At 30.7% G+C, this 24,811-nt stretch overlaps 1 protein-coding gene across 1 annotated transcript; it reads right to left on the reverse strand.

The window, feature by feature from the left end:
• Nucleotides 1-18,872: 18,872 nt before the first annotated feature.
• LOC147811062 (uncharacterized) lies at nt 18,873-20,873 on the reverse strand. Its single transcript, XM_087162210.1, has one exon. It carries the CDS (start codon nt 20,871-20,873, stop codon nt 18,873-18,875), a length of 2,001 nt encoding a protein of 666 aa, XP_087018336.1.
• Between the last annotated feature and the right edge of the window lie 3,938 nt (nt 20,874-24,811).

Here is a 24,811-nt window from a genome sequence, read left to right on the forward strand (position 1 = left end):
TTTATTTAGAGAAAGTACATTTTTGTGTCTCTTTACGTAAATTAAAATATCTATATTAATTAGCATAATTGAGGGTCATCTCGAACTATTTAGATTGAGTCCTAGAACGTAAAGATCCGATCATTAGATCAAAAGCTATTTAGGGTGGTCCGTTTATTATTATTTTTTTTAATGCTCACTATATATAAATAGCACCATTTCAATTTAAACTTGCAAAAATTTTCTGACAAGCTTAGACGTACAATTATATTTCTACATTATCGCAACGATTTGAAACACCTTCCCAAAGAGCAGTTTCATATTGAAATTCCCTGTTCAGAGACTTGTGTACTTTTTTATGTCCTTCTTTACATGAGTTTAAGCTGGAATAGCGGTTTCGTCGTAATGCATATTATGGGAAAAAGCAATGAGCATAACTTAATTAACAAACATTTATTAACACATAGGACATAATACAGGACATTTAACATATAAGAGGAGGCCGTCTGCATCGCCAGCCTTCAATCACATTTGCTGCGCGGGAAGAATCACAAGAATGACCATCTAACCACTGTTTAGTTAAAAGGTTAGGATGTGCGTGCGCATTAAGTAAGGAATACGCTTCCTACAATATTGTTTAAATTTGTTAATTTATCAACTCAACATAAAATTGCTGAAGACTTCAACACTCGTGACGGAGATTTTACAATTGAGCAAGGCTTTGAATCATTCATACTATTATTTCCACACTACTTGAAAAATTTAAAAAAATGTCAAGTAGGATTGAAGATTAATAATATCTTTCAAAAGCTTGATGAGTGATGTTTTTAGATACATAATATATTTCTAAATTATTGCAACGAGATAAAATACCTTTTCCAAAGAGCAGTTTCATATCGAAACTCGTCTACAAGCATATACTTTTACTACATGTCTTTCTCGGCTGAAGTTTGAACTGGAATAGCAGTTAATTTCGCAACAAAGTATACTTATTATTAAAATTTGCTAATTTATCAATCCAACATTGTATTTGTTTAATACTTCAATACTTCATGATAGAGATTTTAAAATTGAGCTCTGAATTATTCATACTATGATTTCAAGACATCTTAAAATAGAAAAATGTCAAAGAGCAATGCAGATTAATAATGGCTTTCAAAAGATGTTCAAAACCTTGGTGAGTGATGCGTTTATCTTCAACATGACCTGCATCGTTCAATCACATTGTCTCACCAGAATAAAGTGTTTAATCTCGTCAGAATAAAGGTACTGATCTCGGTTGTTTACCAAAATCGTTATTTCAGCAATGGCTGAGAACGCCGGGCTCAATAAAATGCTTTTTTTTTAATACCTTTATACGAATCATTAAAATGATGTTTTGTTGTTAGATTATCAGTACAAGAACGAATAATAAGTTGGATTGGAAATCATTGTCCTGAACACTAAATAGGCGGTACAATCGTGCTTGCTTTTTGCTTTTAGGACCACATAATCAATCTTCATGATTTTACATCAAACATATTCTTGGCAAGGGTTTGATGCCTTTTGCAAATGCTACAGCATCAACAATCATAGATGAACCTTAAGTATTTCCGCGTAGTGGGCAAGCTTTAGAACTGTGGACTCCTCCCTCTTTATTTGGAGCCCGGGGTTAGTCGTGACCAATCCTGATTAGTTTACAAGCGTAATGTACAGAGCTGAATCATCAAAATAAGACCAGTGGTTTCAGGTAAGAAAGAAGAAAATGCTACCAGTGGATGTGCGATTAGGGATTCGTTTTTATAAATGGAAGTTTTGTGCGAGCGCGCCAATTCGTGAGTAGTTGCGGTTATGGTTTTTTAATCTGCACCATCGCAGTAGACTTTTGTTGCGAATTCCTTGCCCTATTTCAAGAAGAAACTTGGTTCTCAAATTACTATCTCATCTTCTGCCTCCCCCTTCCTTTCACAAGAAGTTGTGCACTCAAATTAAGAGCCTTTTCTTGATGAAATATCGCTGTGAACGCAGAGCAATTATCTTCGAGCTTCTCTAATGGCTTTAAAAATGGGATAGAAATAATTTCTATTGGGTTGAAAGAAAACATTTTATAAAACTAATAGGTTCGTTTTTATGGTTTGAAAAATTTAGCAATGAAATCATTTTTATTTAAAAGAATATATAGGTAAATTTCTTTTGAGTGTGTTTCTAAAAGTGACATTATGTATCCTTCTGAATTATTTAATTCTAAATTTTATATGAAATTACAGTTGGTGTATTGAAAATTTTTTGGTGTGTAATTACCATTCATAAATTTTGTTCTAACTTTAGTTGCTTAAGAAGAGTTACGACTAAAATAGTTATAAGAATTCACGAGGGAATGCTTTGGTTTGTTTAAGAGATATTTTGTCAAATAATCCTCTGTGTAGGGTCAATTTTATCAAAATATACTTCCGCTGCTGGCTGGGCAACTGAGATGAGTTGGGTATGTTTTCTCCTCCCACGATACCAAATTTCCCCTATGGTTGCTCAAAGGCTCCATGTTTGTACTAGTCTTACTCAAAAGAGCAGCTGCGACTGTTTTCTGATTATTTGTGCGATCTTAAAATGTGTGATAATATTTTTGATCTCACCAAGTGCGAGGTAGATGGGAGAAACGTAGTTTTGAACCCAAAACACTGAAGCCATAATATTTATGGTACTTAGAATTGGTTTGATTATGAGTTGTAGCTTTGGTTTGTGGCAAGTTTTTTTTCAGTGTGACGTGATATTTTCGGTATAATATGCTTTCTGAATGAATGAAGAAGAAAAAAACAGTCCATTAAAATTTTCAGACGGGTAAGTGAAGATAAGGGGTCCATGTCCGAGAGGTCGCGAGTTCGATGCCCGCCGGCTGAATATTCCCCGTGTAGTAAATGGTGACTGGTGCACGTTGAATCTGTCGGGTCATAAAGTCCTCCATGTTCCCATAAGAAATTATACTTTTGGGGGTAGGGGAGAGAGGGGTCAATTGTAACATTTTTTACTTAACTATTTTTAACTAACAAAAAATCCAATATATTATTAGTATTAATTGACAGACGAATAAAGTAGACTATCCTCTACTAGAAAAAAAATAAATACCTTATTTTAAATGTTATTATATTAGTTATTAACAGTTTTTGACAGTCGTGCACTTGTTACAATTGTCCCCTTTACGGGGTCAATTGTAACAGTTCATAAATTCAACTAAAACATAGTTAATTATACATATTATCATAGTTGTGATATATTTTTTTATTGATCAAAATAGTAGTGATATTTTAGGAGTAAAAATAATAATGAGCAGAGACCTAAAGGGTTAAACTTTTAACTTTAGGGGGTTAAAAATTTTAATTTATGCTGTGAAGGGTGACAAATAAAATAATGCGCATGCAACATAATATAAATGATATAGGAAACTATTGGTGGTTCTTAAAGAGTTAAGTAATGGTTTGTAAACATAAGATTATTTATTTTCAGCTGTTACAATCGTCCCTTTACTTATTGTTACAATCGTCCCCAAGACGCCATTTGAGCTTCATTTGTTAAAAACAATGCTAGTTAATTAACAAAACTAATCTTTTTTTTGAAATGTTAATTAAGGTGTCCACTTACATATTCGGTTAATAATTTTTATTTGTTTAAACAAAATTACTTTGTTACAATATAATATTCTAATACCAAAAAAAGTACTTACGTAGCGTGAAAATATCTTTTGTGATGTAACTCTTTCAAAAGTACATAAAAATGGTTGCCAGCAGGGGTGTGCGTGTAGATTTATTAAATACACCTTGTGCGCCACCTAGGAACCTAATCTAGAACCCGACATTCGAAATTTTTGCTCTGTTACAATCGTACCCTGTTACAATTGACCCCACTCTCCCCTACTGAATCGGAGATTGATCGTTCTCTATTTCAGGTCACAATTACGATCTGTGAATGAATGAATGGGTGTCCCCTATAAACAGGCTGTGACGTATGTGTGGCTGAAGTATTTTCGGCCATAGAGAGCCACACTGAAAAACATGAAATTCACCCTCTGACTTAAATTCGCTTGGTGTCACCAAGCAGGCTTGCTGATATTGACAAGTGACATTAGAAACAACAACAACGGAAATGTAAACAGCTCAAAAAGGAGGATTCATGTTGAATGGTGTAAGAATTTTTATTCATGACGAATAATAAACAGATCGATTTCAGTTTATGACTGATTCATAACAATAATTGATAAAGTTTGACAAGATAAAGGATTAAACGCTTCTTGACTGACGGATTGATCTTCTTCTTTCTTGAAATTTCAAGAACAATACTTTATGAAACTGATAGTGGTGATGTGGGCTATCGAACCAAAAAGTGTGCACTAGATGGTATTTTGATACACGAACGAAAGCTGAAAACAACCATCAAACAAACTCAGAAAACAAAAATAAGAGCTGCGCTGGAAAATAAGAATAGGAAGGAATTATTGATGAACTGAAAATTCAGTCACAATTGTTACAGGCTATGAGACCAGAATTTCGCATTAAACAAAGTCACTGGAATATCATTTTTCCCGATCGCTAAGAAAACAAAACCCATTTTGAGAGTTTCAGGGATTAATAGTGTGTCTTATTGAACTGGCTTGATTGAAACGCTGGCCTGATTGAATTCATTTTAAAGTCGAATAGATTTTTGGATGGAAAATGTAGATCTATCATGGTCACTGATTGACAGTTATAAATCATAGGTAGTCATTACTTTCTTGCAAGTAAAGTTGTCCTCCTAAGGTTCATAATGTGGGCACTGTATGGAATCTCGAACGTTTTGTATTACAGCTTTGCATTCGCCGGACTTTGATGATGGCAATGAATATGTTCCATTTCATAACGCCGTCAGAACATTTAAAAACGTTCTAGAGTCTATGCCTTATTATGCTACGTTACAAAATATCAGATAAATTAAAAAGTATTATCGTCAGGAATGTCTGGATATATTTGTATAGTTTTTAAATGTTAATTCGTGATCATGATGAATTCATATTTTCCTTCCTAAAACACTTGCGATTGCCTCTAACAGTCTCGTTAGGATTGATTTTTATCTGACCCAGCATTTTGATAACTGATTCTTAGTCGTTTTTAAGTGTACCTCATTTCTTCCAGAAATTTGTTCCTCAAGTTTTGAATTACCCCACATATAAATCTAGATACAATGTAGTGATATAATGATATATAATGATCAATATATTTTAGATGAAGGTATATGGCAAAATAATAAAAGCACTTCTATAATAACTCTAAGGAAACAATCTCAGCAAATGTTTTTGATGATTCACATTAAAAAACTGCAGGATTTCTTGTAAAATCATGCTTTAACTTTTTCTTGTAAAATCATCTTGTAAAATCATGCATCACTGTCGCTAAATCTGTTTTGTTTTGTCTTAACAAAAAGTTCATTCAATCGCCTAACCCGTCATCGCCACTATTTCGACTAGTGAAGAAATCAGTAACAATGCCTTAGGAGATACTGTGCTCGTTGAAGTTATTCAATCCAGCTCGAAACTTTGAGATCGTAGCATAGCGGATATTTCTGTGCCTATATATATATATAGGCACAGAAGCATATATATATATAGGCGTATATATATATATAGCATATATATATATAGGCATATATATATATAGGCATATATATATATATATATATATATATATATATATATATATATATATATATATATATATATATATATATATATATATATATATATATATATATATATATATATATATATTGGCACAGATCTTGATCTTTAGGGTGTCAAAACGCAAGAATTTAACAATTTTCAATCATTTTGAGAAAAGATCACGACCTGAAATTAGTGAGGTGACAGCATCTAATACCAATATAAGTTTTTCTGTAGTACAGAAATGTGATACTCCCATTGAAGAAAATGTTTCTAGCATAACAAAATATGATAAATGTAAAAGTGGCCCTCTAAGTATTACTTCCCACCCATATGACATTGGACTTTTTTCAGAAGATATTACATGCAAGAAGATATTACATTATGATCTTAAACTTAAAAAATCAAATCAAAATTTAACTAAACAATGTTGTCTAAATAAAGAGTCAAAATTGTCGAGCTGTCTAAATTAGGGAAATAATAGTGCTTTATTACATACTCGAATTTATTTTAGTAGTTTCAGAAAATTATGAACACCCCCCTTGAAAAAATTCTGCGTACGCCACTGGTTTCGCTCTATATTTTTCGATCCCGCGATATTTCCGGGCAGGAGTGTTCAGTTGCAACGCGCCAAGAATAAAACTAATTCATTTCTTTTGCCTGGAAAACATTTTATTTCTCATTTTACACACCAGATAGCAGTACCAGGATATTTTTAAGGTAATTGTAGATAGTTTATTTATGAAAACAATAAGTGATGTAGGAAGGAAACTCGGTACTACTGTCCAGATTGTGACGTTGGCCTCTGTATCTCATGCTTTGAAATTTACCACACAAGAAAAAGTTACTAATCTTTATTTATTTATACGTTAGTTTAATAAAAAATTTTTTTTAATGTTTAGAACACATATTTTTTAAATTTTCCTTGCTTGCTGGAAAACCAACATTAAGTCATAATAACCCTGAATGCTGGCTTTTCCTTAAAATTTAATTTCTTAAAATTTCAAACTAAAAACAAATCAAAAATTAAAAATGAATATATATATTGTTCATACACATATTTTTATATAATTTTCAGGGATAAAAACATAGGTACTTTTACGACCGTTTTCTTGAAAATTAGCCAATCGTTAAAGGGATAAACTTTTAGAAACAGTGTACTTTTTACCCATGCAAAATGTATATCGACTAAAAATGAGAAAAGCATCTTTCCTTTTTTAATCGTACCACAATCAAACTGTGCCAACAGTTTCACCACGAGAAATCTCGAAAAACATGTTGCTGAAAGAAAGACTGATAGTATAGAAATCTATAGAGTTAGTATAAAAGTGTTCATATTATTTTACCTTATACCTGTATATGTAAAAAGATCATCTGAAGTTCATTTCACGTTGCAAGACCGTTAGACGATAAAAATTATATTATGCTATGCAATCTTATTTTACACTAAGCCAACGTTGGTCTATGCACAGGGTAATTTTGTGCTTTTAGCAGATGTAATTTTTTTCAGAGCTATGAGTTTTCTCTCAGTATAAATTTACCGGGAAAATCATTTAGAGCTTTTTCATACGATGATTAAAAGCAACGGAAATTAAAAAGATTATTGATTTTAGGACTAGCTCATTCCAAGAAAATATTCAAGTTCCTTTGCCATAAAAATATACAAATATACAGCCGAATTTGATATGGCATCCTAGAAATTGACGTCCTCCTGATTACTGCCCTCTTGGTTTGGTGGTACCTAGATTATTATTGCCTTTTTTCCTATTTTCAATTCTTTTCAATATTGTAAAAATTAAAAATATGCAAATGTTTTTCTTATTTTTCAATATTTAAATATATAATCCCAGACTTTCTTTTAATAATGTCTAATAAAGAACATCTGTAGAGACTCCTTCCTCGAAGAATTGAAAAATCGCAATTCCAATAAACCATGGCCTAAACAGATTTTCAATGTCCCTCAGTGCCCTAGGAGGAAATCTGTCGCCATGTTTCGTTTGATATCTGGACATGATTGCCTGAATAAACATCTACGTCGCATCAATGTGGTTCCTGATCCTTTTTGTACTTTGTGGGATCTCCACGGAGAGATGGGCATGCCTCACCTGTTTAGATTCCCTGCTCTTCCCCGGACATCATTCAGGGAACGCTACTGGACTGCTCGCTCTCATTTATAGATTTAATGTTATTTTTTTGATATACAATTGTCTTTAAAAGAACCAATGGAAATAAAAACAATGTTCAAATATTGATACATTTATGAACTTATGGGGCACTTTATCTATATTGGCTTTCAACAATTTTCTTTAATGTTCCTGTCACACATGAAACTTAAAATAGAAGAAATTATATTTTAATTCTCTATTTCTTCTAAAAGAATGTTAGCTGATAAAATCATATTTAGTCTGATGACTTAAGAGCAGCTTGTGCATATTGTCTTTCTCCTACCTTTAATGTTTCTTTGTTGTTTTACAAGAATATAAGCAAGGTATAAAAATTATTTTTCATTTTAATTGATAAAATGGTATGTAGAGATAGTTATGAAAGTTGCTTGTATATTTTCAAAAATTAAATAACAGTAATTAAACATTTATTTAAAACTTCCTCGTATCGCCTATACCAGTGTTTCCCAAACTTATGACTTTAGTGTACAATTTCTAGATTTTTCGTAACGGTGCGTACCAGTAATAAAAAAATGAATGTATTTTTTACTATAAAAAAATTGCACTAAAGTTAAAAATCACAACTGGCTGTTGACACCACTAATTATTAACTGTTAACTCTGCAAAAAATAGCCAATAGAAAAATACGTAATCGTAAATTTTCATGGCTAGCTTTATTTTTAAATAAAATTTTTTTGAAATTTTCGTTTGTTGCAAGATATTTCGCATAAGAACGCGTACCCCCGCTAAACTGTTCCCTTACCCCTGGGGGTAAGCGTACCACACTTTGGGAAACACTGGTCTATACCCTTTTGGCACTTGAGTTCGGTCGCAGGGTTAAGCTTCTAAATAAAAAAAACGGCTGTTCAGTATTTTCTGAAAATTGAGGCAGCCGTACTTAAACTGCTTGTAAGAAGGTTATGCTAATCCAGTTGCAAATAACTGCTGCTAGTAAAGGTAATCTAACAGCTAGTATAATAACTGATATTGGTTGTAGATCAAGACTGAAGAGAGCCTTAAGAGGACACCACACCACAAGAGAAACTTTTCAGGGGAAATTCAATTTTACCACTAATGGTATTTTAAAATTCTAAGTTTAGAAAAAACTGAATTCGGGTAAATCTAAAATTAACCCCAATGTCCCAAATGCTGAAAAAATGTTTGCAAAATATCAAAATGCAAACAAATGATTGCAAAATAACTTTCCCGCTGCTTAATCCTAAGTAATCTAACCATAATTTGTTTACTTTTTTGATATTTGGAAAGCATTTCTTTTAGCAATTGGAAATTGAAGGTTTACTCTAAGTTTACCTGATTACAACTTTAATTTTAAAATATCAATTGGACGTTAAGCAGAATTGATCATAAAAAGCTTCTCCCTCAGTTTATTATGTCCTCGTAACTACAACCCAAAAGCAGTAATGGTATCTACTTTTTCCCAGCGGCTTCTCTATACATAGAATCAGAGAAACATTTATTACAAACTCACGACTTCTGGTCACAAATAGGATAATGAACGGGTTGTGTACTTTGTACAGATGCTGAGATTCTAACGGGTAGGAGGTTCGGTCTGGCACAACATTGCACCATTTCATCTTACGCTTCTGCGGACTGGTTTCGTAGCAATTATTGTATTTCTGGGTGTGAGAGGAACAAAGTTTCTCTTGGGTCGAGGGAAATAAGACTGGGTTGTATGACCAACATGACTACCCACCTACGCGATGGAGGACTTTGATTTCCAGGAGCGTAGTCGTGACTTCTTCTCAGACAATATAAATTTGGCGATAAGCAAGGGGCCAACACCCAGTTTTTCTTTCTTTTCCCCATTCCTGGAGGTTCATTCTTTTTTTATTTTCTGGGATCGTGAAGTCGTGCTACTGAGTATGTTGTTCTTGGGATGTAATAAGGAAACCAGAACTATGGTCAAGGCGTGACTGGCCATGTAGAGCAAATCAGCTGGTAGCGGAAGGTGGAAAAGATTCTAAATTACTCTCGGTTGCATTCAAACTGAATGCTTTGGGCCGTTTCGGAAGGAAAGGGCAATCTGATTAAGAATCTATATTACTGAGTTTTGGCGAAAATGATTGTTGAAAAATTATTTTTTCCCTTCTTGTAAGGAGCTCTAATGAGAGTTTTATTATAAAATAAAACTCCAGTTGATTCGAAATGATTCCAAATGCACGTTACATTAGTGTTACATGCCTGCTATAGTGGTAATTTAGGCACATTCCTTTATTCCAATTTGTAAGACAAGTACAGAGGAAGGTGTTGTTTTTTATGATTTCTGCATTGTTGTAGTGATTGTAGTTTTTGAGTGGAAGAGAGCTAAAAATTCCTAAATTTTAGGCACTTCTTTTTATAAAAGTATTTAGAAATGTTAAAGAAGCTTCTTTTGTACCCACATATGATTTAACAAATTATAAATTATATCTACTGTTTAAAATAAGGATTTTTCCTATTTATTTGAAATTCTAATTTCGAAATAAAAGACAGTTACTACACTATATTTATGTATGTATTCATTTCTGTTCCAATTAAGCCTTATTATGCTTCAGAACGGTTTTTTTATTAAATTTTAAATTTTTTAAAATATTTATTTTGCTTGAGACTTGATACTTCTGTATAGCATTAAGAACCCCAAACAGTCGATTGAAATATAGCGACTATATTTTCTAAAACTATTGCGATCATGTTTTAAATGTTCATGTTCATGAATTTTTGTAAGCACTTTGTAATTTAAAAGAAGTTTTGTTTTATTATGCCTTCTCAATGTTTGAAGTGAATTAATTTTTAAAATATGTGTGTAAATCAGATTTAAGAGACCTTTTAATTCAGACAATGTTGTATTGCTTTAAGTATTTTAGTACGACCTTATATTATTATTATTATTATTATTTTACCATTTTTTTCGATTAGCTTTATACTTGAGGTTCTGTTTATGGCATTAAGATTTTTAAAAAGTCAATTGGACTTTTTAAAAGTCCAATTGAAAATGAACGAGTTAAAATAACTCAACTTGAGTAAAATTTCACTCATTTGTCTGAAAAAAAAGAGCCTTCTCATCTTGAGTTTAATTCACTTAAGTCGAAGTGTCAACTGAAATAACTCAAGTTTGAGTGCATAATTTTGACTCGAAATTGAATGAATTTAAATCGTTTTTGATTGACCAGGCTGTATCATTTGATAGGATCGTTTTAACTCGAACTTGAGTGATTTTCAATCATTTTTGGTAGTTTATTAACATCATTTGAGTGCATGATTTTAACTCGAATTTGAGAGGATATAAATTATTTTTGATTCATAATTATCATCCTTTGAGTTAATTTATTTCAATCATACTAGAGTTATTTTTTACTCTTTTTACTTGAATGTCATTTAAATCACATTTGAATTAAATTAATCCCTTTCAGACTATTCACTGAATCTTTCAATGCTTATCATAAATAAGACTGAACGAAAAATATTTTTAGTATGCGTAACAGAGATAATTTATCAGCATTTGTTTCTTTTAAATTTTATAGATGGTATGTTCTTTAATTAATAAGTTTCTTTTTTTTTTAAATTTTAACGCTGAACTGTGACAGCTGAGAAAAAAAGGGAAAGCTTAGTAATTCATCTGTATTTAACAATTAATATGCTGAATATAATTGCTAGATAATACTTTTCAGAGTTTGAAAGCTTTGTGACAGACTTAAGTACAAAATTTTAAGGATTTTAAACTTTTTGTAATGAAGCAAATTTATATTTTCTATGAACAGTTTCGATAATTTTTTATTTTATATGGGTACACATATAGTAATTGAAAAGACTTCATTAATACGTTAAATTGTACTTAATCATTTCCATTCTAGTTCTTGGGAGCATAACTTCGATAATTCTCCTACATTCCTATTTATTTGGATCTAAAATTTTCTAGTTATTACTTTATTTATAAAAGGTTTGCTAATATATACTTGTAAAACAATGCTTAAATCTTAGCGAAAAACAAGAACATAATGTCTTTTTAACAGGGTACTCACTCAATTTCAGAAAAAAATTCCTTAACTTTTCAAGGTATTCCAAGTAAACTTCAATTAAAATCTAGACCATATTTTATTTATACCATGTTCATCAGAAATCTCTGATTCTTTTATTTGTAATGCCAAATATTAGATTTTCTGTGTTAAAAAAAAATCCTTAAATGAAGATGGGAACATTTCAGTTTGACTAAAATGTGATTGTAATTGATGTTAGAATTGTTTAACTCGAATATCCAATAACTAATTATTGTTACAGACAATTTTAAGATTGACTATTTTCCAGGTATATATCATATAGGAATTTTCCAGGTTTCTGAGAAAAAAAAATAAAAAAAAGCAACTTCCACTGACTATTCCCTGATTTTTGGAAATAAAATTTCCTGACAATTTCAGGTTTCTCTGTTTTCACTGACCCGTGGGAAATATGTTTTAATCGTTCATTTGTTTAATTGTTATTTACAAATGAACTGAACGAAATTTAACTGTAATTAAAAAAGCACAACAGCATTTTTGGTAATTTTTAACTTGCTTTTATATAGTGTTATATGCATGTGTAATACAACTCTGAAAATCACATAAGTCATCAATGATAATTATAAAAAATATATAACTTTCATGTCAGACTTATTTCATGTATTAGCACTTTGCGGTCATAGTCTATCAACACTCAAAAGGAAAGATGCCAACAGTTGTGTTGAATAATTCAAATATGTCAATTCTCCTATCCTATCACGTTAGAATTATTTTGTGGTGTGCATTCTAAAGCATTAGTGAAAGGAAACAAAATTATGCAGATCTTAGTTTTTAATTTTTTACCTCTCTATAAAATGTCTTAAAGAAAATGGAGCAGTCAACATACCTGCAAAAAGAATTGGTGTAAGAAAGCTATGATATAAATCCAAAGGGTGAAGACTTTTAACATAAGATGTGAGAATGCATTAGTGAATAGGACAAATAAATTACAGAAAAAAAATTTATTATGTATATTTTATTATATCTAGATTGTTTTTTTTTATATGTTCACTCTAGATAGTAGAATCTTTGAGTTTTCTAAAGTACATTTAGAAGAGCATTTTTCAGCTCATAGAGCATAAACTGAAGTAACGAGAAGAACATAGAGCTTGATTTACTGTATATTACATTGAAAACAAAGTGACTGTTAAACAAAAAGTGAATTGCTGTTATGGAGCAAGTAATACATCTAAAATCATCTTATACAATATAAGAAAAAAATTTCTTTGTTTTCTTGTCCCCTTGTGGTTGTGGGCAGTTTATTTTATTTAGCTCTTCATAAAAATTCACATTTTCCTAGAAAAAACATTTTGCATCATGTTGACAATTTATTAAACAAAAATCCAAATTCTGGAGTATTGTTTTTCTAATAAGCTGACAAATTAATGCTTTTCCCCTCTTTTAATACTGGTAAAATATAAACTGTTTCAGTTAAAAATAGTACTTTAAAAAATCTTAAACATTTTTGTGAATTTGGAGACGACTTTTATAGCATATCTTTTCTTGAAAAAAAATAAATTATAAAATAAAATTTATATCTTTATTAAAATTCAACAATCAAATAGGACAATAAGTCAAATTTTTTTTTTGAATTTTATATCGATCACATTATTCATTCATTTTACTTTAGTATGTAAAACACAGTATTGTTTATTTATTTGTTTTTGCTCAACTGTCACTGATAGGGGAAAGAAGGTTAAAATCTGCCACAGGAATACACAAATTTAAAAAAATTTGATTCATTCAAAAAAAAAAAAAAAAAGAATTAAAAAAAGACCTTGATTTTTGGATTTATTTCATTTTGAATGAAATTCAGCATAATTACAGCTACATAACTAATAAGTGTATTATAAAATGAAGGAATCATAGAATACTTTATGCTCAATTTTAAGTATTATCAAATTACTTTCTACACATAAAAAGTTTCTGGTTAAACAAATACAAGTTCCAATTCAATAAATCCAATCTGGTTTAAATAAATTCAAGATATATTTCATATAAATGTATCACAAAGAAAACTAAAATTAATTCAACAATAAAGGTTTATAGCATAGTAAAAAATAAATACATACTTATTGTTGTTTCAATATGTTGTTTAGATAAGTACGGGGGTTTGGACAAAATAATGAAAACATTTCCATAATAACACAAGTTTGGATCTTTATCAAAAAATCATTTTAATCATTTAATCAGAATCATTTTAAAAATATAGATATGTTTAGGTTATGCGATTTCTCATAATTATCAATAAAGTTTAAAGCTGTTAGAGGTTTGGGGGATAATTACTAACGAAAAAGTGTTTTTGGACACCCTAAGCAAAAATGTAGTAATAAACTTGTAGTTTTCAATAATTATTTTGGTTATTCTATGCAATAATTACACAAAATTTAGTAAACTTAGCTTAAATATTTATGAAGATGTTGAGATTTTTATAATTTTATTTTTATTTTATATTGTCTTATGCTCTTCTGTTATAATTTTAAAAATATTCAATTAAATAAACCTAAATTTTTTGAACAATTTAAAATTAATTACACAATTTTTGCTTTGAAATTTGAAATATATATTTAAAAAATTATTCAAGCTGTAATCAAATTTTCTATCTTGTAATAGATATTACTTTTGATACTGCTCCAATTGTTTTACTATTAATCAATAATAATAGCGAAATTATAATTTATTTATATTTTAAAATACTTTAATTAGCATTGTGCTTTGAATTGAATATTAATTCTGTACTTTTAGTTTTGCCTCAATTGAATTTGATGAAAAGAGGTAAGAAATGTTATGCCAACAGCACAAAAATAGTTCGTATAACGTGGTAAATACTTTATCAAATATCTAAGAAGTATTAATTCCGAATTCCAATTAAATAAGAACTAAAAGCAGGATGAGATAGAAACTTAAGAGTTTTCTACGAAGCCTAATAACATGCAGAAGTTCTGCTAGCAGATAGGTTTTGTAAAAAATGCAAGAATTGTTATATGCATGCGTTTGAATGTAACAGACTATTTATCTTTGAAACAATTATATTACCATTTAAAATCTCTTCATATTTATAGAGTCCACTCTCGTCTTCTTACAATATTTTATTATTCTTGGGGTATAATAGTATGCAAATTTCCCCAAGAAGGATCCTGCATTGGGATGCATCAATACAAATTTTGCATCAATTTAAATAAAGCAGATAAATTAGCAAGATTTACAATTTTTAAACCAGGCAACACACTACTACTTAACAAAAAAGAGTGTGGAATAGTTATATTGTTTTTAACTCACACAAAATAATTCAGAATTTGATATTAACTAACAGAATTTTCAAAATTTAAGTTAGAATAATCATAGTTTGAGGGGTATTTGTGGTATTGAGGATGTGTTCGTGGAACACTTCTGAATTGTTTTATTCTCTTTTTGAGATGTAAATAAAGAAATAATTGGCTAAGTATCTTAGGGAATAATAAAAACAAATCTAAATTGCCTGCACAATAGAGTTGGATACTTTAGAGTCGGATAGAGATTTTTTTTACATCAAATGAATACATCTGATCAATATATTATTGCTTCATTATTATATTATATATATTATATTATATATATTATATTATATATATTATATTATATATATTATATTATATATATTATATTATATATATTATATTATATATATTATATTATATATATTATATTATATATATTATAATGGTACAATATATTATTTAAGATCTTTTAATTTAAGAGGCATGAGAAATTATAAAATAATTTCAAGTGTAAATTTTCATGAATTAAAGACATTCAACTTTATCAGTAGAAAGCAATATAAATAACAGCAAGTATCAACTGTATGAGCAATAGATTATTTCAAAAATAGCCTCTATAAAAAAGTATAGAATGAAGTGAATATGAATTTTTTGTAAAGAATTTCCTTCTACGTGTATTCTTAATTCAGAAGCTTCTTCTAAAAACATAAATTAAGAATTTTGATAGCTTTTTCTTTGTTTTTTACCCTCAGAGAGTTCATCTAATTTGAGCAAATACACGGTCCACTATACCACGTGATCAGCAGATGTTACTAATATCACCGTTTATGAAGATTAAATAGAAAAGTATAAATTTTTATTTGCCTTTTCTCTTAGGCCGAAAATGTGTTTCAGAGAATCGCGTAAAATAAGTCGAATTATATACTCCAACTAATAACCGAGTTTGTTTGATGTTCAAAAGCTTTTTCTATTAAAGCAAAGCTTCTTCTATAAATTTCTGTTAAAGCAAAGACTACCTTTGCAGCATTTCAAATACTTTAAGACAAAACTCCTTCTACTTTCTTTACACATAAATGTATCAACTTAAATGCTAATGTAAATCTTGCCGAAGGCAGCAGGGTCAATTTGGGAAACGCGAAGTGTTGAGTTCGTGAAGATGAATATAAAGAGGGAGTCGCAAAGCGGTGAGTCCGTGAGCGTTTTTTACCCTACCTCTTGGATTTGTTTCTCAAATACCAATGCAATAGAATCAGAATAATGGTTCTGAATGCAATAGAATAAATGCGGAGCAGTGAAGTTGTGACTCCTTGAAAACGGAAAACAATGTGGAACCGCGGCGCGGTGAGTTCGTATAGGCGAACAAGCTCATCGCTGAAGGCGGTTAGTTCTTGAATAAATTTATTTGGAAGAGAAAAACTAGCTTATATTCTGGGTGAATCATAGTGGCGTTCTTTCGAAATGAGATATGTTCATTTTGTCTCTGTAGTAATCTCCCCCCCCCCCTATTGTTCTAACGAGTCCATTGGTTTACCCATTAAATTGACATTTGTATTGATATGGCAAGAAAAAAGAAACAGTAATTATTTTCAAATGAAATCATAGTGATATTCCTATAAAAAGAGACATGACCTATAGCTTTTGTAACTCCTGTAGAAATTTTTTTGATAGTCTTAACGAATCCATTAATTTATTATACATTAAAATCGAAAAATTGTCCAGTAGTTCTGCGAATAAACGGGTTTTCAGCCCAAATGCTTTAAAATGTTTACATTTATTTTGTGTGTTTGATTGAGTTGAGCTCATTTCATTCCTACTATGAATATCAAAGATTATCTGAAATAAAAGTTATCCTTTGATAATAGGCATAAAAATAGGGCATATTTTCTGTTTCATCTAAAAACCATGATTTTTCTCTTTATTTTAGAAAACAGTTGGAGAAAAATACTGAAAGTCGATGACCTCTCTGTTAGAAAAAGAAAAGAATGTGCATTCATCGTCATCATCACGACATGGGAGAATTAAATGCAGTGCCATATGGCAAGAACGTCTTATTGTTCTTTTTATTCTTAAAAATAGCCAAGACGAAGTAATTTTTCTATTCCAAGTTATTCATATTATGTAGAAAAAGAAAGAGTTTGCATTTAAAAAAGAGAAGAAAACAAATGAAGCTGAAAAAGAACTCTTTCAACACTTCTTTTTTCGTGGATTTGAAATAGATTTTGATGAATCGTCTAAGCATTTTCGAAAGTCGTGGGAATTTTTAACTTCAGGTCATTTTTATTTTCTTATTGCGCCGTAATTATTGCATATATTAAGACAAAATAATTAATTCTGTATTTAAATGAGTAGTGATATAATGTTGAGATCATCTTTTTGAGGTGAAATGCAATTTTGAAATAATTTAATTGGACTAACCATTGCTAAAAACATGATGGAAATGTTAACATTCCTTTATTTTTAATGAATAATTTTTTCATAGTAAATACTATCGTCGAGGTTTTTCTTTTTGTCTTTTTTAAAATTTAGACTAAGAATTTTTTTTTTTATTCTTACAAGTTTATTTCTTATAGTTTAGAAACTTTTAAAAATATTATTCAATCTTAAGGGTAACATATAAATAGCCCTCTGTTGAAACTGTTTCTGCAATAGAACTACAAAACGAGTGAACAAGGGATAGAACTACAAGTTTAAGACTTTTATTCTCACTGTAGTAGCTAAATTGTATTACGAATTACTTTTGGTTATATTCTATATAAATACTTTGTCATGTGCACTATTGCTTTAGAAATATATCCAATTTAACAGCAACAAAACAATATTTATTAAAATTTAAAGCGACAAAACAAAACAATTATGAGTATATAAGGGCCCTCAGCGGCCAAAATAGAATTACAGAAATATTCTCTTATCGAGGAAAGACCAGCCTACGCGCCGGCTCCTCTTCATCTCTCTCTTCTCAAATCTTTAATTGGGTTAGTGATTAACTCGCCCTCTAGCGGTGAGCCAATCACTACACCCCCCAACCAAGATTGAAATATTAATTTATACTTTCAATCTGATATACAATATCAAAATGAACACTGAATATTTCTATATTATAGCTTGTAAAATATATAAAAGTAAGCTTATAATTAATCACATGAAAACAACAATCAATCACATGAAAACAACAATTAATCACATGAAAACAACAATTATCCACTATTAACACAAAAATTATAAAATTTTAAAACAAGTTTTCCAATTATTAAAATAAAATTAATATATAAAACTAATATTAATGAATATTTCAAATAATGCAAATAATATGTAGTTACTTCAAGTAATAAAACATTTCCAATAAGCAGATAATGCACTCAATTACTTAACATAACATAGCATTAAACTATTAAAATTGATAACTTGCTTATAAAATCAAAATAATATATATAATTAATGAAATGTAAACATATGTAAAAAGAAATACCACAAGTTTTACAATTTCCATCAAAACTACGTAAAACAATGCTTGATACTGGAAATTCTTATTAATAAAACAGATTAATAACCATACTAATAAATTTATCAATATATCAATATATTTTAATCATTAACCAAAATTAATATATTATATGTAATAATAATAATGAGTAAAAATAATGTTTTCAAATAACTTTATGAAAACAAATAAACAAATTAATGTTCTTTAAGCACTAGAATTGTTCATTATGCACAGCTAAAAAAGAAAAATATATATATATATATATCAAAAACTTTAAATTATCAAAAAGTAAACAGTCAATATTTAAGCCATAGTATTTGGAAACAGACGAGATAATGCATCCGCATGCGGCATTTTGGAACCAGGGCAATGTTTTAAAGTTATATTATACTTTCGAAGAGCGAACACCCATCGCTGTAATCGAGATGACTGAGGAGCACATTTCGTTAAATACGGTAAAGGGTTGTGGTCGGTGTAAAATGCTATTTCCGAGCCAAATATCAACGACTCAAATTTCTTTAATGACCACACAATAGCGTAAGCTTCTCGTTCTATAGTTGACCAGGCTTGTTGTGTTTTGGTCAATTTATGACTAGCGTAAGACACTGGGAAAGTTTTATCCCCTATTCGTTGAGAAAGACAGGCTCCTATTCCGATCTGTGATGCATCTGAGTAAATAATGTAAGAATTACCGGGCACTGGTGTGTGAAGTGATGGGGCTTCAGCAAGGGCTTGTTTAAGACGAGAGAACACAGAGTCATGTACTTCACTCCAGGGAATTTCTTCCGGTACTCGCTTTTTTGTCAATTCTGTTAGAGGGTACACTAATTCAGCATATTTCGGAATATATTCTCGGTAAAAACCACATAATCCAAGCACGCTTCTCAATTCTTTCTTAGTATTTGGTCTTGGAAGTTGCTTAATGACTCGAACTTTTTCTGGATCTGGCTGGAGTTCACCTGACCCAATGATATGTCCCAAAAACTTGATACTTGGTTTAGCGAAAGAACATTTCTTCAAGTTAACAGTGAAATTGAGTTCTTCTAACTGTTCATCTACTTTTCCTTTTAAAGCATCCGGAATACGGTATATATAAGGCCTCTTCCTCTCACTGTTAGGTATGAGTCGAATCTTATGCTCTTCAACATTTGCTTTCTTTAATTTTCCAGTCATAAGTTCTGGATGTTTACTCAGCAAGGAAATTAATTTTCTTTTCTGATCATCACTCAAATGTTCTAAATCCAATTGTGAATCAAACATAACTTTTCCAATGTTCGTTTCAGGTACTGTAATAATTTCACCAAATTCGTCCTCATTATCAAAAATCACGCCAATTGAATTAACTATAGCATGAAATCTCCTTATCTTGTTTACATGCACTTGTTTTACTCTCCCATCTGGTAATTTTACCATGTAAGAATGTGGGGGACAGTGCTTGACAATTTCACCTGGACCAGTCCATCGGGCATATATTTTGTTATTGGAATCCGGAATTAATAGCACTACTTGATCACCTATGTCAAATCTTCTAACTGAAGATCTTTTATTGAAATAATCGCCGTAAGATTTTTGCTTATCAGCTGCTACTAATGAAGCATTTTCAGCTGCCAGTTCTAATTTTACTTTCATTTCTTGCAAGTAATCCACGGCTGATTGGGTGACCTTTGTAGGTAAAAAAGTCTCACCTGCCCAAGAGGATTTAAGAATGGCAAGTGGTCCTCTTGCTTCTCTGCCATATAGTAATTTGAACGGTGACACACCAGTCGTTGTATTTGGGACTTCACGGTAAGCAAAAAGTAAAAATGGGAGCTGTCGATCCCAATTTCGAGGATCTTCTCTAATGATGTGATGTAACATGTCTTTTAAAACTTTATTCCAGCGTTCTACCAAACCGTTGCTGGCAGGATATCCAGGACAAGAAAATCTAGGACTCGATCCAATTCTTTTTATAAACTCTTGTGTTAGCGATGATGCAAAATTAGTACCTTGATCACTAGCTATCACATTTGGAATCCCCGTCCTCGAAAATATGTTTAAAAGCGCCTCACACGTTACTTTGGCGGAAAGTGACCGAAGGGGTACCGCTTCGGGCCAACGAGACATTTGGTCCATTAAGCACAATATATACTTATGCCCACGACCAGATGGAGGTTCAATTGGACCTATCAGATCTACGTTCACAACTTCAAATGGAAGTTCAGGTCGAAGAACAGGTGTAATTGGAGACCTATCACTAATTTTTTCTTTTCTCCTCAATTGACAACCCTCACATGTTAATACGAATTTCGAAATATCGCTTGTCATATTAGGCCAATAGAAACTATACTTTATTCTTTCTTTAGTTTTCTTAACACCGAAATGTCCTCCGAAAACAGACTCGTGAGCGAGTTTCATCACTTTTTCTATTCTTTTACGCGGTAACACTAATTGAGTTACAGGCTCATTAAGAATTTTATCTTTATGATAAATTAAATTCTCAATTAAAATAAAATTTCCTTTATTTAGTTTTAAAGCTTGCCGAACATTTTCTAAAGAAGAACACTCGATTTGTTCTTGCTTTAATTTTATCGCGTCAGAGGCAATAAAACATTCTTCCGAAGAAATGGAATCATTCCCTCCCGCCTCCTCAGATAACTCTTCGTCTGAGGGCATCTGGCAAAAAATATTAGCCTTCTCTTCTGAAAAAGAGGGATTCCCTTTCTCCGCGCTTTTACTTATTTTATCTTCATTATTATACGAAGATATTTCGCATAAGGACTCATAGAGAGATTGTGGAATAAGTGCATCCACACATAATTTGTCGGTCAAAGCCAGAACTACTTCCATGGGATGATTTAATGAAGTATTAACGTTTCCTAAGGAGATCGAAGTTTTAATCAATTTAGCTTTAATTTTTTCTCCAAAAGCAGATGTTAAAATTATATTGCCGTACTCAAATCCTTCTGTGTTTTTGAAAATATTCTCATTAATAACAAATAATTGACAAGCAGAATCAATTACGCAATCAATCCTCTGCTCGCCTACGTTTATAATCGCTCTTTTCAATGGGTGAAGACTTATGGGCTCTGGTTTTAAGTACTGCGCGTTGATTTTCGCCACTACAGCTGGGTCTGTTTTGACTTGGGACTTTTTATTAAGGTATCTCTTATTACATTCACGTGATTCAGTTCGTATCCTGGCGCCTACTGCGCCAATGTCATGTGCACTATTGCTTTAGAAATATATCCAATTTAACAGCAACAAAACAATATTTATTAAAATTTAAAGCGACAAAACAAAACAATTATGAGTATATAAGGGCCCTCAGCGGCCAAAATAGAATTACAGAAATATTCTCTTATCGAGGACAGACCAGCCTACGCGCCGGCTCCTCTTCATCTCTCTCTTCTCAAATCTTTAATTGGGTTAGTGATTAACTCGCCCTCTAGCGGTGAGCCAATCACTACTACTTAAATTCGGAAGAAATTTATTCTAGAGTATAAATGAAATGTTAAACGCGATTACTTGATAAATTTAAAGTAAAATAATTTTTATTGTAAATTTTAATAGTTTTTAAGAAATATTGTATATAAGTTATTAAAATATATTCTATATGCTCTATATGTACTATATACTATAATATATACTATATAAGTCATTAAAATTAAAAGAAATATAAATTATAAAAAAGTATTTTTGTTGAATGCATTCTTCAAGGAAGCATATTTAGTCACTCTTTTCTGTCTTTGTTACCCGTCCAATGTAATGCAGTAGATTAGGTTTAATACCGTTTAATGGTTCGTTTAATGTAATGCACAAGAGTAGGTTTTATATCGCTTAATGGTTCAATATAATACTCCAGAGTAAGTTTTTTTCCGTTTAAGGGTTCCATGTAAGGCTCAAGAATAGGTTTATATTGTTTAATAGTTCAAAATAATTCTCATTAGATGGTTTTTGTTGCTCTCTTCACATAATATCGTTCAATATAATAAAGAGTCGGTTTTGTTGCCATCATACCGTTCCATGGTTAAATATAATGCAAAAGAATAGGTTTTGTTGTTCACATTATACCTTCAGTGTTCAATATAATGCATAAGAGTAGGTCTTATTGCAAACTTTAGGAAGAGCAAACATCTTCATTTTGCTTTAGAGTAGGTTTTGTACCGTTTAAGGGTTTAATGTAATGGTCAAGTGTAGGTTTTATACCATTTAATAACTCGATAGAATGCACTAAAGTAGTTTTTTTTTTAACATTAGGCAGTTTAATGGTTCAATGTAATGCACAAAAACAGATTTTGTTGTTCCCTTTATACCTTCCAGTGTTCAATGTATTGCATAAGAGTAGGTCTTGTTGCAAACTTTATAAAGAGCCAACATCTCCATTTCGCACAAGAGTAGGTTTTATACTGTTTAATGATTCGATGGAATGCACAAAAGTAAGTTTTGTTCTTTACATTGCACCGTTTAATGGTTTAATGTAATGCATAAAAGTTGCTATTGCCGTTTCCTACTGTTCAATGGTTCGATATCATACTTAAGAGTAAGTTTTATACCGTTTAAGGATTCCATGTAAAGCTCAAGCGAAAGTTTGTTGTTCTCTTCGCATTATATCATTCAATAGTTCAATATAATGCTCAAAAGTATGTTTTGTTGTTATCTTCTTACTTTTGTTCTATGGCACAATATAATCACAAGAATAGGTTTTGTTGTTCACATTATACCGTTCAGTGTTTAATATAATGCATAAGAGTAGGTCTTGTTGCAAACTTTATAAAGAACCAACATCTCCATTTTGCTCAAGAGTAGGTTTTATGCCATTTAATGGTTTAATGTTGGTTTTGTAGCTCCCTTTATACCGTTCAGTGTTTCAATGTAATGCGCAAGAGTAGATTTTATTGCTCCTTTCACTTTATATCATTCAATGACTGAATGGTAGTGCACAAGAGTAGGTTTTGTTTCTGCTTTAATATCGCTCTTTGGATTTACTATAATGCATAAGAGTAGGTTTTGTTGTCAACTTTATTAAGAATCAACGTCTCCCTTTTGAATCTCTTATTGTTCAAAACCCGTGAATTCTTTAAACTCTTTAATGGAAAATGACGATATTTGTTACATTTTCATTTCCACTTAATAACATCGAATTTAAATTTTTTTTTCTTCCGTTTATTATCATGCCTTTCTTTGATGTTTTTTAGTGTACTCAAGTTTAGTTCATAATTCGTCGGATGTTGTGTATTTCGCCAGTAATATAAAAATTTCATCAATATATCCAAGCATTTTAAATGAAGTGCGTTTTTTAAAACATCGTACGAGGTAAACGTGAGCAAAGTGTTTCTGGTTGTTGGTATACAACTTATAATGTGTTTGTAATATGATGAAAAGCGCCACCTACGCCACCTTCGTGGTTCGATTAAAAGCGCCAAATTATTTGTATCCTAAGTTTAGTTTACCTTGAATGGCATCGTAGTTAACATAAAGAATAAGTTTTATTTATTTAAAATTACGATTTTATATTAAAAAATAAAATGAGTCTGAGAAGAAATTTCTTTTTGCTAACTCCAACAAATAAAAATTTTCTCAAATAAATAATAAAAAACTTAGCTGACAAAACAAGAAGATTTAAAAATGATTTGTCTGAAATGTCGTCTATTCTGGGAACATAATGAAGAGCCGCGATTATAAAATTAAAACTAACATTCTTCTTCGTCTAACTATATTCCATCAAAATTAATGTATTAAATAAATTTGATTCAGTGGCAAATGGCAACTACGATTCTTTCAAGTCCTTTGTCTTATCAAATCAGTACGTGTTTTATTTGAAGGAAGTTCAATAGCTTCAGCGGGCTATAATCTGAAAGAATTTTAGAAATTACCGATAGTGAATTATAATGAAGAGTCGCGATTATAAAATTAAGACAAAAATTCTTCTTCGTCTAACTAAACTCCATCTAAATTAATGTATTAAATAAATTTGATTCAGTGGCAAATGGCAACTACGATTCTTTCAAGTCCTTTGTCTCATCAAATCAGTACGTGTTTTATTTGAAGGAAGTTCAATAGCTTCAGCGGGCTATAATCTGAAAGAATTTTAGAAATTACCGATAGTGAATTATAATGAAGAGTCGCGATTATAAAATTAAGACAAAAATTCTTCTTCGTCTAACTAAACTCCATCTAAATTAATGTATTAAATAAATTTGATTCAGTGGCAAATGGCAACTACGATTCTTTCAAGTCCTTTGTCTCATCAAATCAGTACGTGT

Source organism: Parasteatoda tepidariorum, chromosome 4 (genome assembly GCF_982258835.1).
Source record: "Parasteatoda tepidariorum strain Cologne lab strain chromosome 4, Ptep-v5.0, whole genome shotgun sequence".
NCBI lineage: Eukaryota > Metazoa > Arthropoda > Arachnida > Araneae > Theridiidae > Parasteatoda > Parasteatoda tepidariorum.